The sequence below is a fragment of the Aspergillus heteromorphus genome (assembly GCF_003184545.1).
Source record: "Aspergillus heteromorphus CBS 117.55 chromosome Unknown BO70scaffold_1, whole genome shotgun sequence".
Taxonomy (NCBI): domain Eukaryota; kingdom Fungi; phylum Ascomycota; class Eurotiomycetes; order Eurotiales; family Aspergillaceae; genus Aspergillus; species Aspergillus heteromorphus.
Window position 1 is genome coordinate 652,291 of NW_020290406.1, and position 15,149 is coordinate 667,439.

Below are 15,149 nucleotides of genomic sequence, written 5' to 3' on the forward strand. Positions count from 1 at the left end.
GAACAATAGTATGGCGATAGACAATTGTTGCCCGCCCAATGCGGAAAACCCCGCTGTTTGTTCTGTTTGTCCCCCGCCGCCCAAACAGGCAATTCCCCATTCTCGCCGTTGTTGTTGACCTGCTCTTCTGCTCTTCTGCTCTTCAACTCTGCAACTGGTCATTGTGTGTCCCTCCGCAGCTCAAGCGCATCTCCTCCTCTCTCTCGGATCGGCGACTTTATTCCCTGGTGCTTCCGACGCGGTTTGCCGGTGCTGGAACCCCCCGAATTCCTCTAGCGCGACCTCTATATCGTGTTTGGGCCTCCCCAACCCTCGGGATCGAATTATGGTCGCGGCGCGTCACTAGCGACAATCGACTCTGGGATCCGTTTCAATCGCTCATTCGCGTGCGCGCGGCACGTCTCTCTCATCATGGCTGTCCCTTTCACGGACGACAATATCAAGGAGCTCAGGTTCCGGCTCGAAGATGCGGCGATGAAATGCTCCGAACGCTGTCTATACCAATCTGCCAAATGGTACGCTTGCACGCATATCTCGGTCCACCACCTTGGGACGACGAAGTACTGACTCATTGGACCAGGGCTGCGGAAATGCTGGATTCCCTTCTTCCGATTGACGCCTACGACACCGATCCCGACTCTCCGATGGACATCCCCGAAGCTCCTTCGACCCCCCAGAACCCCTACCTCCGAACCCAAGATCCCCCCGAAGCCGCGCTGGAAACGCAAGAATCATACAAGTACCTCCTGGCAAAATCCTACTTCGATACCCGCGAGTATGACCGCTGCGCCGCGGTGTTTCTCCCCCCGACCATCTCACCCGTCCCGCTTACTTCGTCCACGTCGCCGAACCCGAAGCCTAGACAGTCGTTGACACCTCAAAAGGGCAAGTCGAAGGCTTCCGCATATGCTGCTACCAAGGACAACAGCTTGACGAGGAATCCATACCCTAGACTCAGTCAGAAGTCGTTGTTCCTCGCCCTGTACGCCAAGTATCTGGCGGGGGAGAAGCGCAAGGATGAGGAGACTGAAATGGTGCTGGGCCCGGCAGACGGGGGGTCGACGGTTAATAAAGAGCTACCGGATCTGGCGCGTGGTCTAGAAGGGTGGTTCGCCGAACGGCGGGAGAAGGAGGTAGAAGATCGAAACCAGGGTTGGCTGGAGTATCTCTATGGCGTCATTCTCCTCAAGGGCAGAAACGAAGACGAGGCCAAGAAGTGGCTCATACGGAGCGTTCATCTAAACCCGTTCCATTGGGGGGCGTGGCAGGAACTGAATGACCTCCTTGCAAGCACAGAAGATGTAGGTCGCTTCGGAACACGTCGTTGCTATGTGTCGCTGATTGCCCCCGCAGTTGAACCAAGTGGTCAAACTTCTCCCTCTGAACATCATGACTCTCATATTCCGCGTATACTGCAGCCAGGAGCTCTACCAAGCCACGTATGACACCTACCAGTCGCTGTCGGAACTGGAGAACATTTTCCCCGCGAGCGCTTTTCTAAAGACCCAGAGAGCGCTGCTATGTTACCACTCCAAAGGTAACCTGACCACCGAACACCCTTTGTGCTCCATGCTAACAATACCCACAGACTTCGAAGAAGCGTCAAGTATATTCACAGACATCATGGTCACCTCCCCGCACCGTCTCGACAGTCTGGACCACTACTCCAACATCCTGTACGTGATGGGCGCGCGCCCGCAGCTCGCCTTCGTCGCGCAAATCGCAACCGCCACCGACAAATTTCGCCCCGAAACCTGCTGCGTAGTCGGCAACTACTACTCGCTCAAATCCGAGCACGAAAAAGCCGTCATGTACTTCCGACGCGCCCTGACACTCGACCGCAACTTCCTCTCCGCCTGGACCCTGATGGGCCACGAGTACATCGAAATGAAGAACACGCACGCGGCCATCGAATCCTACCGCCGCGCCGTCGACGTCAACCGCAAAGACTACCGCGCGTGGTACGGCCTCGGCCAAGCTTACGAAGTCCTGGACATGTCCTTCTACGCCCTCTTCTACTACCAACGCGCTGCCGCCCTGCGCCCCTACGACCCCAAAATGTGGCAGGCCGTCGGTTCCTGCTACGCCAAGATGGGTCGGATCGAACAAAGCATCAAAGCGCTCAAACGCGCCCTCGTCGCAGGGTCCTACTACGCCGAAGACGCCTCCCAGGTCGGCAGCGTCACGGGCCACGAACGCAAGATCCTCGACCCCGAGACCCTCCATCAAATCGCCACGCTGTACGAACGCCTCGGGGACGAGGAAGAAGCTTCGACTTATATGGAGCTCACCCTGCAGCAGGAATCCGGCCAGCTTGTCCAGCAGGACGACGAGGACGCGTCGTCCGATATGGCCGACAACGACGATGATAGCCAGTCCGTCACGGAAGCGCAGTCGAGTTCTCGACGTGCCCGCAAGTCGTCGACGCAGAACGATGACGAGGAGGAGGCCTGGCATGGGACCGGTGTTACGGCGACGACGTCCAAGGCGAGACTGTGGCTTGCGAGATGGTCGTTGAGGAATGGCGATCTGGAGCGTGCCGATCAGTTGGCTGGTGAATTGTGTCAGGATGGGGTGGAGGTCGAGGAGGCGAAGGCTTTGATGAGGGATGTGAGGGCTAGGAGGGAAGGGGGTGAATGATTTTCTGTTCTTGTCTTGTTGAGCGTGAAGCCGTAAAGCGTAAAGCGTGTGTGGTCTGTGTGGTCTGTCTGTGTGTGTGTGTGTGTGTGTGTGTGTGTGTGTGTGTGTGTGCTTTGTACATCAGCTTTCTTTTCTTCTTCCCTCGGGACTAGCGAGGCGTTTGTGGGTGGGCATGATGATGATCCCGGATGTTTCATAGATATCTTCTCGTACGTAACATATGTGATTGTGGGGAGTTGATGTGGTGGTAATAACTAGGTAGTGACCTGTAATTTATCACTGGAGTCACATTCAATAACTAGTAGTACTACTGTATAGCATAATCTCGACAGCCACTCGCTACATAGTAGTATATATACCAAACCATCACTCAGGATATTATCCACCCCTCCCCTTCAACATGAACCACCGGCTCCACAGAACTAAACTCCCCCAAAGAGGCCAACTCCCGTCTATCAAATGAGATCGTAACCCTAGGCTGCGGTTTCTGGATCGGGATCAGTTTCTGTCCCTGTGCATCCACCGGCGTCCCCGGAATCTCATCGGCAAGAAAAGAAGTCAGGGACGGGGGTTTGGATTTCCACTTCACAGCCGCGTAGAAGTAATCCTTACTTATGTTCTGCCAGGTCTGCCGGAGACAGAACTTGAGGTGGGTGTGGCTGTGGCTGGTTGGGTGGGGGTGGAGGTGGAGGATGGTGGAGTCGAGGATGAAAACCTTTCCGTTGGGAGGGAGAGGGACAGAGGAAGGCTGTGAGGGTTCATGGGGGTGGAGGAATTGTGATAGCCCTCTGGTTAACTGGGAGAGGAGGGTACTTAGGGAGGGTGCGGACTGTGGGAGGAAGATCATCCCGAAAGTTGTGTTTTGGGAAGCGGCATGGGGGTTGGATATCTTGAGATGGGAGCGGAAGTTGGGGGATAAAAGGGCGTGGAGGAATGTGTCGAGGGTGGGAAAGATTGGTGGTGTGTTTGGTATATAATGAGTCGTGGTGTTTTGGTGGACTAAGGGGTCGTGGTGGATGTATTTGGGGATTTGAAGCAGGGGGGATTGGATGATGGGGTTGTTTGGCTTGGGGGAAGTGGTATCTCTTCCTCTGGTAGCTCTGTGTGTGAAGTGCCTTCGAGATATGGGTGGCTGACTTGGGAGAGTAGATGTGTCGACAGTCTTCAGGCTGGTTTCAGACGGATGGGAAGGGCTGATTGACATCTGGTCCTTCGAGCAGATGGAATGGGCCAAGTTCCTTCTTTGGCCTGCAGTATGGGATGAGAGGTTCTCGTTATTCGTCAAGTGATTTCCCGAAACATTCGACTCTTTAGGCGGTGATGATGATTCCACCGTCAGATCCACATGTATGGGGATGGCGCGCTGCATGGTATGTCTAGGGCCGTCACGCCGAGTTGGTCGGTTTGGCGAGTCCACTTTAGCAGCCAAGACAGGTATGGATGCCCCACGATGCGAATTGACCGTAATTTCCGATAGTGGCTCGGAGCTCTGCGTAGTCGATTTGGTCTGGGATCTATTGACCGAGTACTGCGATGCGTGTCCCAGCTTCAACCGCTTAGCCCACTCGTACTCTTGCTCTTCCGAATCCTCAACAGGGACGGACCGGGCGTCTTCAGCCAGAAGTTGTAGATCTGAGAATGATGCTGCGTCTTGAAATGTCCTATCCCAAAGAATCTTCGTGATCCTTGGAAACCGGAGCGTATAGTATCTGGCACCAGACGGCTTCTCGAAGCCGCTGCCCAGCATCTCCACGACAAAGGGCTCCTTAAAGACATTGTCCAACGGTGTTGTCACGCTCTCCCCGTATTCAATAGTGAAGCCATGTCCGGAGTCCATGCTACGAGCGTGGAATTCTCCGAACTGATTTAGAATCTGCATAGTCTTGATATGCATGAAATGACGGGTGACCACGTCCACGACCCGGAATTTGGGAGGAACGTCGAACTGCATAACTTCATCTTTATTGAGAAGGCACCCGATGAAAAACTCAGTCCATATCAATTTCTTGACCTGCTTCAATGCTTCAGCATCTCGAGGATTATATCTCCCTCCGATGATTGCGAGATCCACAGTATCGCCCAGACCTGGTATGTAGTCCTTCTTGAGCTTGATCCAGCGGCCGGCGGAGTTATTTGCCTCGCTCGAGAAGATTGTGAAGTAGGGATCCTCACAACCTTTTAGCACAAATCCCTCCCATCTTTCATTGATGCCTTTGGCGAAGATACGTTCCAGCCGAGACTGGCTGTCATAACGCGAAAAGTCCACAACCCACTGGTCAGAGATGTCGGCACGACCAGAAATCACTTTTACGGTGTCTTTCAGGAGCAACCTCCGATCCCGATGAGGTATTTTCAGGCATATATTATCATCAATGAGTAGTATATCGAAGAAGACGATCATCAGATGCTCATATAGTTGTGGTCTAGCATGTGTTAGAAGCAAGCATTAAAGGGTCTTATTTAGTGACTTACGGGGAATCGTTCTCAGTCCCAATGAGAGTACCAGACCGAGCAATAAATTTACGCAACTTATGAAAATCTGCGATCTTACCAAGATTGTCACTCCAGACTAGCAGTTCGCCCTCTAGAATACATCGGCGGGAGATTTTGCAATCGGCTTGTTCTAATCTCAGGGAATCTCTGATCACTTGATGGACGCCAGCCCTGTCATCCGTAGAGTCCTTTCCACTCTTGGAGAATATCTGGATGGGGCGAAGGCGATTAGAGAGGTCGATATGTATCTGGCAGTATTCGCCGTCGTACTTCCTCTCTATACTCATTCGGCGGTTGCCTATCATTCGACAGCAATGCTTAATGCTCCGAGCCTTATAGTATTCCGGTCGTCCTATCTTAACCCCGATGTTCGGGTTGAGATGTTGCAAGGCTATCAACCCCAAATCTTTGGCTAGACCGGGTTCTGGGTGTGGGGGGAAATGGCTTATGGGGCCGGAGGTTAACATCTTTAGAGCGCCCTCGAACGAGTCCTGGAACAGGAGGAGGTGCGGAAGTAGAAAATGGAAGCTTCTCAGCGTCAGGGTGAATGGCAGCACAACAGGATAGTATCTTTTCAAGATCATTCGCGTCAGCCATTTCGCGTCTCTGCTACTCAGCCGTCGATACAGAGGGGCTAGTTTCTCATCGAGATCCACTGCCGCACGCTGCCTTCGCACTTGAGGGCCCGAAAACTTGCACCGAGAGGCAACCTGAATCAGGACGTCGTCGATCTCCTCAATAGTGACCTCCTGCGCACTGGTGATATGGTTCTCAGCTTGCCGCATGACATTCTCAACGCATTGCCCAAGATCTCCACCCCCGGACTCGCGCCACCTGTCCAATTCCGCGCACCTAGAGACCCCCAGGAGCAGGCAACGTGCTATTATCTTCGACAATTTTGCATCCTGAAGCCAGTAGACTCTGTCGGTCCTTTTCTCCGGAAACATACACGAAAGAAGGGCCACTTGATCGGCATTCTCCCGGATCTGCTTCCCATGACGGGCAAACCATCGGGTCACGGCCCGGGTGTCTGGATTTATAGCTTTGGCCTCATGGGAGGCCTTCAGGATCCTGTTATCCTCGATCGATGAGAGCAGGTCGCACAGATGGGCAAACTTGAAACCCATAGGGTGTTAGTTCGAGGGACAGGGCGGGGTGCCTGGTGAATGCGATGCGTTTGCGGGTGCCAACGAAAATTCGCCAATTGCCTCATTTTTTTCGAGTGCATGGCAGTAGAAAGAGTGCAATTTAGTCCATGGATACTCCAGGTTGGTGTAAGAAGAAAAAAGGAAAGAGCGCCAGAACTACGGTTTGGTATGCGGGGACGCGCCTGAGGCTCTTGAATGCATTAGTCACTTGCCACGTGATCTGGACGCACTGAAGATCCTCCCTTCCCCTTGCGCAAGTTGACCCGCTGTCAGGTTGCGGAGAATAAGTATCGCTAATTTCAGGCAGTCTGGACAATGGAAGATTGGCAGAATGCTTCTTGCTGTGAGGACATACTTGAGTATCGCGGCTAGATGACCTGTCTGGCATAGTCTTTCTCGTGTCCCGTACTAGGGAGTCATTCTCTCAATTCAAACCCCCGATGGTCTAGTTGGTTATGGCGTTCGGCTGTAATAGTTCATTGTAACCGAAAAGTCACCAGTTCGATTCTGGTTCGGGGGACCACATCAACATTTTTGCCACCTTTTTTACCAAAGTTTGTTGCTGCTGGCCACTTTTCCATATCAATATCATTTCTCGTTGTCAATTCTTTCCTTGCCGTTTGTAGAATTTTTTTATAGATTGAATCGGAAGCCTCGGCCCAGATCTAGGTTCCTTTCGCGAATCTTGTTAGCATCCTGGGTATAGCCCCCTCAGGAGGCCAGAACCATGTCAGTTGTCATCAGTAACCCCCGATGGTCTAGTTGGCTATGGCGTTCGGCTGTAATGGTTCATTGTGACCGAAAAGTCACCAGTTCGATTCTGGTTCGGGGGAACAAAATCTTTTTGAATGTCAGTTGAAATCTTTTTTTGTGGGCCATCAAACGGCATATAAACAGCAACGTTGAGTGTTGAGTCGTGTATTGCCCTCCCCCCCGGTATTCTTACTAGTAATTTCCTTGACATTGAACCTGCGGCTTCCATGCAGGCCAATTGCGCTAGCAGCCTGAACAAGAGCCCAGAGCATATCGACGACCTCTGCGAACGGACGCAGCGTTTCCTTCTGCCGCAGGCCGCGTAGACCCTTATCTAGCCCCTCCGTCGAACCGCGGAGAGTTACCTTAAGCTACTGACCATGGGGGCATTTGGCGAACTGCTACGGAGGACAGCTGACTGGGTTATACACTATGATCTGTACGCGGTAGGCTCTTAAGCCGACCCCCCTTCTCCTTTTCCCCCGTGGCCCTCATACCCGGCCTCATCCTCTCCGCAGGCCCCCGCCACACTAGTACTGGACGGGTCATCAAAATATATTTGAACTATAAATGTCCTACATGTCGCCGAAGGAACCGCCTTTACTTAGGGTCGCGTTCGACCAACATCCCCTTTGGATATACGGACACCCCTAGCCTAAGGTCGCTTAGCCCCCCCGGATAGACCAGCCAAGGTACTCTGTAGACCTAGTATCTATATATAACTACTTTATGCTATTGTATATTAGCGATCAGACCGCTCAGTATAATAAATTATACAGGTAGGTAGGGAAATTGAAATTACTGTATAGGTAAACAGGGTGCTGACAGTTTAATTCTGTGTGGACAGCAAAATCTATTAAGGCCCTTTACCTAGTTATTTATATGTTGGATCTCATTATGCGTCGGCCCGGATCTTGGATCCTCTGCACTAGGCTGTCCCATACATGGCTCCTATATTGTAATTCCGACACACTAAAACAACCACCCCCGATGGTCTAGTTGGCTATGGCGTTCGGCTGTAATAGTTCATTGTAACCGAAAAGTCACCAGTTCGATTCTGGTTCGGGGGAATTTAAGCTTTTTGCCTTGTTATAATATACTATCTCGATGAATTGTCTATGATATGCTTGCTATTTTTTGGGCCCATCACCATGATATATATATATACATATATATGTAAGGCGAATACTTGCATAACAGTGCCTATGTGTAAGACTGCTGTTGACTGTGATAAATGTTTCTAATATGTTATGTTATTTATATGCGTGTCTCTTCACAATTATCCAGATCCATCCAGCGGCAGTAATAGATACTTAGTAGCATCAGGTTGGTATTGCAGTATTATACATAGGCCTAAACCTAGTTAACTAAGTAGTTGATATTTCTAGTAACGTCACTAGGCTAATAATGGTTGTATTTAGAGAATAAGAAAGCAAATTTGCAAAGGTGCGTCACTAACTCTTCCACTCATAGTTAGGTCTTGAAGAGTTGTAGATCTGTGGCTAGGCATAGTAATGATACAGTATTTTGTATACTAGTTAGGTCGCGTTACCCGTTCCAAGTCTTGACTGTCACCCGAGTGCCTGGTCATCTGACCTCTGGCTATGTATACAATACACCCTTTTCGGTGACATGCTCGGCACTGCACTACTAGTAGTAGTACTAACTAAAGTAAAGCCTGCCTGCGCCTGCTAGATAACAGGCAAAAATTCACAAAAATATGATCCCCCGAACCAGAATCGAACTGGTGACTTTTCGGTTACAATGAACTATTACAGCCGAACGCCATAGCCAACTAGACCATCGGGGGTGTTCTTGGCAGTTGAACCTCCCCAAGCCTATAGGAGACGGAGGTAATTGAAGACACCGATGATTTGACAGACCTCTCCAAATGGAACAATCCCAAATGGAACAATCAATTCGATCTCGATTCCCAACCCCCGCCGCCACGGGCTTGGAGCTCTCGAGAAACTCCCTCTTGAACTCCTCCAACTCGACATACAGTCCCTGGCTGACTTTCAACGGCCATGCACCCATAAAACATAAATAACAAAAGGGGGGCAAATAAGACCCGATATCGATCTCAAGCCGGGCTGCGTTTCTTGGGAAAATATTTTCTGGCCTTAACTTTCCAGCTTCTCGACATGAGTAACCAGCAGAAGATCAACTTACTCCAGGCAGGCCGAAGTCGACGAGAACGACCAAAGCTTTCCCCGTCGTTTGGTTGATGGTCGGTCCATCAAAAACACATTGCCGTTGAACCCTGGCCTCTACAGCACCGAAGTTTTGCGCTTTGGTCTTTCACTAGTCTCACTCTTGCCTGAACTTCCATGAAGTCAGATGTTCATCATTTATTCATTTATTCATTGATGTTGTCGTCATCCAATTCGCCCGCTTTCCTTGGGAGATCCAGTGTATTGGGAACGAAACTACGCCATATCAACTGATCTACGGTCATAATATCGGGCCCCGATTCCTTGGGCACTTGACTGAAAACGGTCGAGCGGTTGGGTTCTTGATAGTATATATAACTGATGCAAGGCACACTGGCCCTCGGGACGTCGAGACCTGCAAGGAGGTTTTGTCTCGGCTGCATGGTTTACGGATTAGACATGGGGATACAAATCCATTTACGGATACTTAATTCCGTCATCCGCGATTCAAAAGCTACATTGATCGATTTTGACACGGCTCGAAAATGTGACAATGAAAACATGCTCCTGCGGGCGATAGAATGATATGACTGCGCGCTTACAAGATCCGTCGGGCAGAGGAAGCGGAGGCCTTATCTGAAATATATATGTGGGCACCACTACCACAGTGGTTATTGTTGGCGAAAAACAACTGGTAGATTAGTTAGATTTCTATTCTTACATTCATCATTGATATGCCTCAAACCATCATTGTTTTCCAGCTGGAAAAATTTTGTCCTTTTTTTTGTTCAATTCTTGGAACTATACCCTAAAGGCAATTAATTGAATTGGGCCATCCTGCAGGAAGCCTGGCTATACACTCACTTATCATGGCAAATATATTGTCATGTTTAAGACTTCCGACCTGCTTTCTCAGTCCTCGGTTTTATGGGCCGTATCCAACAGGGTTGAAATAATGGAAAGAGCCGATACTTGTTACCATCTACAGTAGGGTGTCTGGCACGAGGACACCTTTGATCCGAGCCTTGGCTCTTGAGAACTCATCCATTCATGAATCAGACAACAAAGATTTCATCTTGTTCAATTGAGTCTTAATGGACTCCTTCAAGGAGGATCTAATTCTGTTGACGATGGCAGTGATCTTAGGTAGAATACACGAGGGGCAAAGCTGTAGTTTCTGCTCTACTCAGCTCAGCTCTTATACACATTCCCAACCAGCAATATCCTAGAGATTCATGTAAAAAGAAAACGACACCCACCAAACTCCGGGCTTTTCATATAGAAAGACGATGCAAAGAATACAAGAGGAAATAAATGGACGTTGCCGGTTACAGGATACCCTGCTTTTGGAGACTGGGAATCGTTAGTTAGCACAAGTGCCATCTGCAAGAGTTGTGGGGTTACATACTCGAGGTAGATCCGTTCGGGCATCACATTACCCTCTGCGTCCTCCATCTGCACCACGTTGTCGCGACCGTCTCTGTCCTTCTTGCGGTTCTGTTCAAGCTTCTCCCAGAGCTTGAGAGCATCCTCGATCCGAGTGATTTCACGGAACAGATTGGTGTTGGAGGTAACGCCTAGACACTTCAAGCCGAAGATGTGCATGGCTTCGGAGAAGTGCTTGTCGAAGGCACGGCGGCCCATATACACGAAGTTACCGCAGATCTCACAGGGGTATTCCACGCCCAGGCCGTGGAGTTTGTAGAGCCAGTAGGGGATGGGCTTGCCGTCCCAAGCAAGAGGCAGCTTGAGGGGGTTGTAGATGCGGTCTTCGTCGTCCTCGTCGGATTGATCGCCGCCACGATCCCCGCCGGGGGTCTCGGATTCGTTGAGCAATGCTTCGAGTTCCATCTGGCGCTCCCGCTCCGTCATACCCTGCCTCCGTTCGACGTTGATCCTCGTTGCTTGGCGCTCAGGCTGGAGAATCTGGGTGAGAGAACGCACACGGTGCTCTCTCTCCGCGACCGCGCGTTCTTTCAGGCGATGGGCCACGGGGGCACCGTTGCCCGCAGAGGGTGCCGGCTTATCGCCGGAATCGCCAGCGGCCTTGCGAGCCTCGGCGGCCCGGATATGCTTCTTGCCCGTCAGGTGGTTCTTGTAGACATTCTCGTTCTTGAACTCCCTCTCACAGTCGGCACACCAAATACCCTCCCCAGACCCCTCAGTCTTCGGGCCCTGGGTGCCGTTCTCGGCCTTTTCTTCCGTCCACCCGGGGACTTCATTTGCGGCCCACTGCCTCTCAAACTCGTCGTCAAAGCTGGCAAAGAGCTTATCCAGATCTTGTAACGGCTTCACTTTCTTGAGAAAGCTTTCCAGGTAGGTGGCGAGTTCGCCGACATACTTGAAATACCGGTCGGAGAGCTTGTTGTTCCGCTTGATAGGGAGTTGGGGGGGAGTGAACACATCGAACATGTCCAGATATTGTACGTATGAAAGGCGTTTGACGTTAGGTAGGTTCAGGTAATCTTCGTGTATTGTCGTCAGGTCCAAGAACTGTCCGTAGCTTTCTTCTCCGGTGAACAAGTTGTCGATCTCCATTCCCGTAGGCTCGCCCTCGCCAGGCTGGCGGCGCTTGTAAGCCCTTTCGAGATTCTCCACCGGCTCATTGGGGTAGCGCTTGTGAAAGTCCTTGATCTCATCCATCTGCTTGTAGAATTCCTCGAACTGATCACCTGTCGAGATCATCTGCACCTCCTTGTTGCGCGCGCCGTCCGCATCCTTGTAGATGTCGAGGAGTCTCTTTGACTGGTCTTCGATGCGGTTCAAAAAGTGTGCGACTTCATGATCACGAGCGAGGCGGTCCCGCAGCTAGATGGTAGAGTGAGGTGTTAGCACGGCGCGACGAGATGGGAGCACGAGCAGCAACTTACATTACGGGGCTCTTCGGCAACGCGATCGGCGACCGCCTGCTCCAGCCGCTCTAGATCCTCGTGGATGAATCGTTGCTCCTCGAAAAGCATGGTGGGCACAGGGACACGGTCGATAGTGACGCTGAGGAATGGCAGCGACGCCATGCAGGAGAGCTTTCTTTGCGGGCGGCGAGACGCGGTCACGTGCGCGGGCGGTGAGGGAGGCGGCGGTCGCAGCGAAAAGTCGCGCGGGCGATTCTTGAGCTGCAACTCGACGCACTCGAGCCTTTCCCTTTCCTTGCACCCCCACAGATCACACACCTGGTGTATTCAACATGGCGGACGGTATTGACAGACGCGCTGATGGTAGGACCCTTCACAATCCCCTCATTGCCCGAACGCCCGCATGCTGATCGCGCAACCAGACCGGATGGAGTTCAACACCTCGAAAGAGGTGACGGTTGCTCCCACCTTCGAGGACATGCACCTGAAGGAGAGCCTCCTCCGTGGTATCTACGCCTACGGCTACGAATCCCCGTCTGCGGTCCAGTCCCGTGCCATTGTCCAGATCTGCAAAGGTCGCGATACCATCGCCCAGGCGCAATCCGGTACCGGTAAGACCGCTACATTCTCGATCAGTATCCTTCAGGTCATCGACACGGTCGTTCGCGAGTCTCAAGGTATGTAAAGTAGGCTCCCCCTGTTAGTCTGAAGCTCACATATACTAGCGCTCGTCCTGTCTCCCACTCGCGAACTTGCAACCCAGATCCAGTCGGTCATCATGGCTCTCGGCGACTACATGAACGTTCAATGCCACGCGTGCATCGGAGGAACAAATATCGGCGAGGACATTCGGAAGCTCGACTACGGTCAACATGTGCTGTCGGGTACTCCTGGCCGTGTGGCCGATATGATCCGCAGACGTCATCTGCGCACCCGTCACATCAAGATGCTTGTTCTGGATGAAGCCGACGAGCTCCTCAACCGCGGATTCCGCGAACAGATTTACGACGTCTACCGCTACCTCCCCCCTGCCACGCAGGTCGTTGTCGTGTCCGCCACCCTCCCTTACGATGTCCTCGACATGACCACCAAGTTCATGACCGACCCCGTGCGTGTCCTGGTCAAGCGTGACGAATTGACTCTCGAAGGCATCAAGCAGTACTTCATCGCGGTCGAGAAGGAGGAATGGAAGTTCGATACCCTGTGCGATCTGTACGACACTTTGACGATTACCCAGGCCGTCATCTTCTGCAACACCCGTCGCAAGGTCGACTGGCTCACCGACAAGATGCGCGAGGCCAACTTCACCGTCTCCAGCATGCACGGAGAGATGCCCCAGAAGGAGCGTGACAGCATTATGCAGGACTTCCGCCAGGGTAACTCCCGTGTCCTTATTTCTACCGACGTCTGGGCCCGTGGTATCGACGTCCAGCAGGTGTCCCTGGTCATCAACTACGACCTGCCCACCAACCGTGAGAACTACATCCACCGTATCGGTCGAAGCGGTCGTTTCGGCCGTAAGGGTGTTGCCATCAACTTCGTCACCAGCGATGACGTGCGCATCCTCCGTGACATTGAACTGTACTACTCCACTCAGATCGACGAGATGCCGATGAACGGTGAGTTTTTTCTTCAAATTTCCCCTCTAGTCAAAGCAACAGCCGAACTAACGACATCAATAGTTGCCGACCTCCTGTCGTAAACACACCCACGCATACTTGATTAACTCTCGTCCATCTCGAAAAGTTACCTTGTGGACCATCTCCCTCGCACCTGGCCCCCGCAACACCTACACCAGGCCACCACCCACTCTTGTCACGAACCAGAACCAATACCACAAAATGGAAAGGAATGGAAAGCAATGGGGTTTTAAATACCCTCCAGTGTATGTGCATGTGCATCGGAGGCCAAGAAAATAAAAAACCGCGTGGAGGAAATGGGAAAATTACCAAATTGGTAAGCCCCCCCCCTTCCCCCCACATTCATATCCCCGGAGCGCAGTCTTATAAAATTGGCAACCAACACACAAACTGACGCCTTCCAAGTGATATCCTCATCCATCACCCATCATACAGACAGACAGACATACATACACACATACATATATCTCCGGCGCTTTCTGCAGCCTGTCTAGGATATCGATTGCGATCTGATCCTTTTTTTTTCTGCTTTCTTCGATCTTTTTCTGACTTACTGCCTGCTTACTACCTCCGGCGTTTCATTCCATTTGATCTGTTTGTTTGCTTGCCTTTTCGGAGCTATTTGCCGCTATATGCCATGCCATGCCATGCTACCTTAACGTTTGGAGTTATCTTGTGACGAAGTGAAAACTATCTCAATTCCAATTTATTTCAATCTAACTGGTCGATGTCAATGTCGAAATGAATGAGACTGTTTCTTTCGACTTCGGTTTCGGTTTCGATTCGGGTATATTGCTTGGGGCGGTTCTGATCCCTAGCCAGCCAGCCCTCTTCCCTTCCTCTTCCCATAGATAAGAACTACCGAGGTACACTGGGTAGGTAGGTATGTGGTAGATTTGGCGTTATATTTTCGAAGCAAGCACATACCTTACCTACCACATACCTAACCTACACACGGTATCTACTACAACCTACATCACCATTTATGTCACGTACACCCCACCAGCCACCCGTATTAAAAAAAAAAGAATAGGTTCAATTCAATTCAATGCTCCGGACCCGGATGCAGACAGAAAAATAGACAAACAGAACAATAGACAGACAGACAGATGAAAGGAAAGAAAAAGAGCAGGACAGACAGACAGATAGACTTTCTACCATCCGTATTCGTATTTTCCAACCTTTGCAACGAATAACAAAGAAAAGGGAAAAAAAAGGCGAACTGTACTTGCACTTGCACTTGCACTTGCACTTGCACTTGTACGTGTACGTGTACTTGGATGAACGAAACACAAAAAGCACCAAATCGGATCTCTCACTTCAGTCGTGGATTCCGTGGAAAGAGAGAGAGAAATGAAGCAAGTCATTCCGATGAGTATCAATCGGTGGGGGGTCTTTATATGGTGAACGCGGAGGCGGGATGGTGGCGATTGGGGGATGGGTGGATGTGCAGATGGGTGGATAGATACC

General features: G+C 51.2%; 4 protein-coding genes and 4 non-coding genes across 8 annotated transcripts; 5 read left to right on the forward strand and 3 right to left on the reverse strand.

Annotated features, from left to right (window-relative positions):
• The first annotated feature begins 157 nt into the window (after positions 1-157).
• BO70DRAFT_424912 (anaphase promoting complex subunit CDC23) lies at positions 158-2,887 on the forward strand. Its single transcript, XM_025547635.1, has 4 exons — positions 158-515; positions 581-1,301; positions 1,354-1,537; positions 1,589-2,887. Exons 1-4 carry the CDS (start codon positions 412-414, stop codon positions 2,638-2,640), a joined length of 2,061 nt encoding a protein of 686 aa, XP_025403905.1. The 5' UTR covers positions 158-411; the 3' UTR covers positions 2,641-2,887.
• Positions 2,888-2,972: 85 nt separating this feature from the next.
• Positions 2,973-6,401, reverse strand: BO70DRAFT_375923 (ATP dependent DNA ligase domain protein). The gene is made up of 2 exons (XM_025545094.1): positions 5,113-6,401; positions 2,973-5,063 (listed from the first exon to the last, which is right to left on the reverse strand). Exons 1-2 carry the CDS (start codon positions 6,258-6,260, stop codon positions 3,011-3,013), a joined length of 3,201 nt encoding a protein of 1,066 aa, XP_025403906.1. The 5' UTR covers positions 6,261-6,401; the 3' UTR covers positions 2,973-3,010.
• A 314-nt stretch (positions 6,402-6,715) lies between these two features.
• Positions 6,716-6,801, forward strand: BO70DRAFT_t8. Its single transcript has one exon. It is a non-coding gene; the product is annotated as a tRNA-Tyr (tRNA).
• A 227-nt stretch (positions 6,802-7,028) lies between these two features.
• Positions 7,029-7,114, forward strand: BO70DRAFT_t9. The gene has a single exon. It is a non-coding gene; the product is annotated as a tRNA-Tyr (tRNA).
• Positions 7,115-8,018: 904 nt separating this feature from the next.
• BO70DRAFT_t10 lies at positions 8,019-8,104 on the forward strand. The gene has a single exon. It is a non-coding gene; the product is annotated as a tRNA-Tyr (tRNA).
• Positions 8,105-8,758: 654 nt separating this feature from the next.
• On the reverse strand, positions 8,759-8,844 carry BO70DRAFT_t28. Its single transcript has one exon. It is a non-coding gene; the product is annotated as a tRNA-Tyr (tRNA).
• Positions 8,845-10,075: 1,231 nt separating this feature from the next.
• BO70DRAFT_383819 (SF3a splicing factor complex subunit PRP9) lies at positions 10,076-12,159 on the reverse strand. Its single transcript, XM_025545608.1, has 3 exons — positions 12,058-12,159; positions 10,596-11,995; positions 10,076-10,540 (listed from the first exon to the last, which is right to left on the reverse strand). The coding sequence occupies exons 1-3, from the start codon at positions 12,145-12,147 to the stop codon at positions 10,516-10,518; spliced, it is 1,515 nt and encodes a 504-aa protein (XP_025403907.1). The 5' UTR covers positions 12,148-12,159; the 3' UTR covers positions 10,076-10,515.
• Positions 12,160-12,317: 158 nt separating this feature from the next.
• On the forward strand, positions 12,318-14,214 carry BO70DRAFT_4495 (ATP-dependent RNA helicase eIF4A). The gene is made up of 5 exons (XM_025548457.1): positions 12,318-12,402; positions 12,462-12,716; positions 12,765-13,658; positions 13,722-13,995; positions 14,085-14,214. Exons 1-4 carry the CDS (start codon positions 12,372-12,374, stop codon positions 13,739-13,741), a joined length of 1,200 nt encoding a protein of 399 aa, XP_025403908.1. The 5' UTR covers positions 12,318-12,371; the 3' UTR covers positions 13,742-13,995; positions 14,085-14,214.
• Positions 14,215-15,149: the final 935 nt, after the last annotated feature.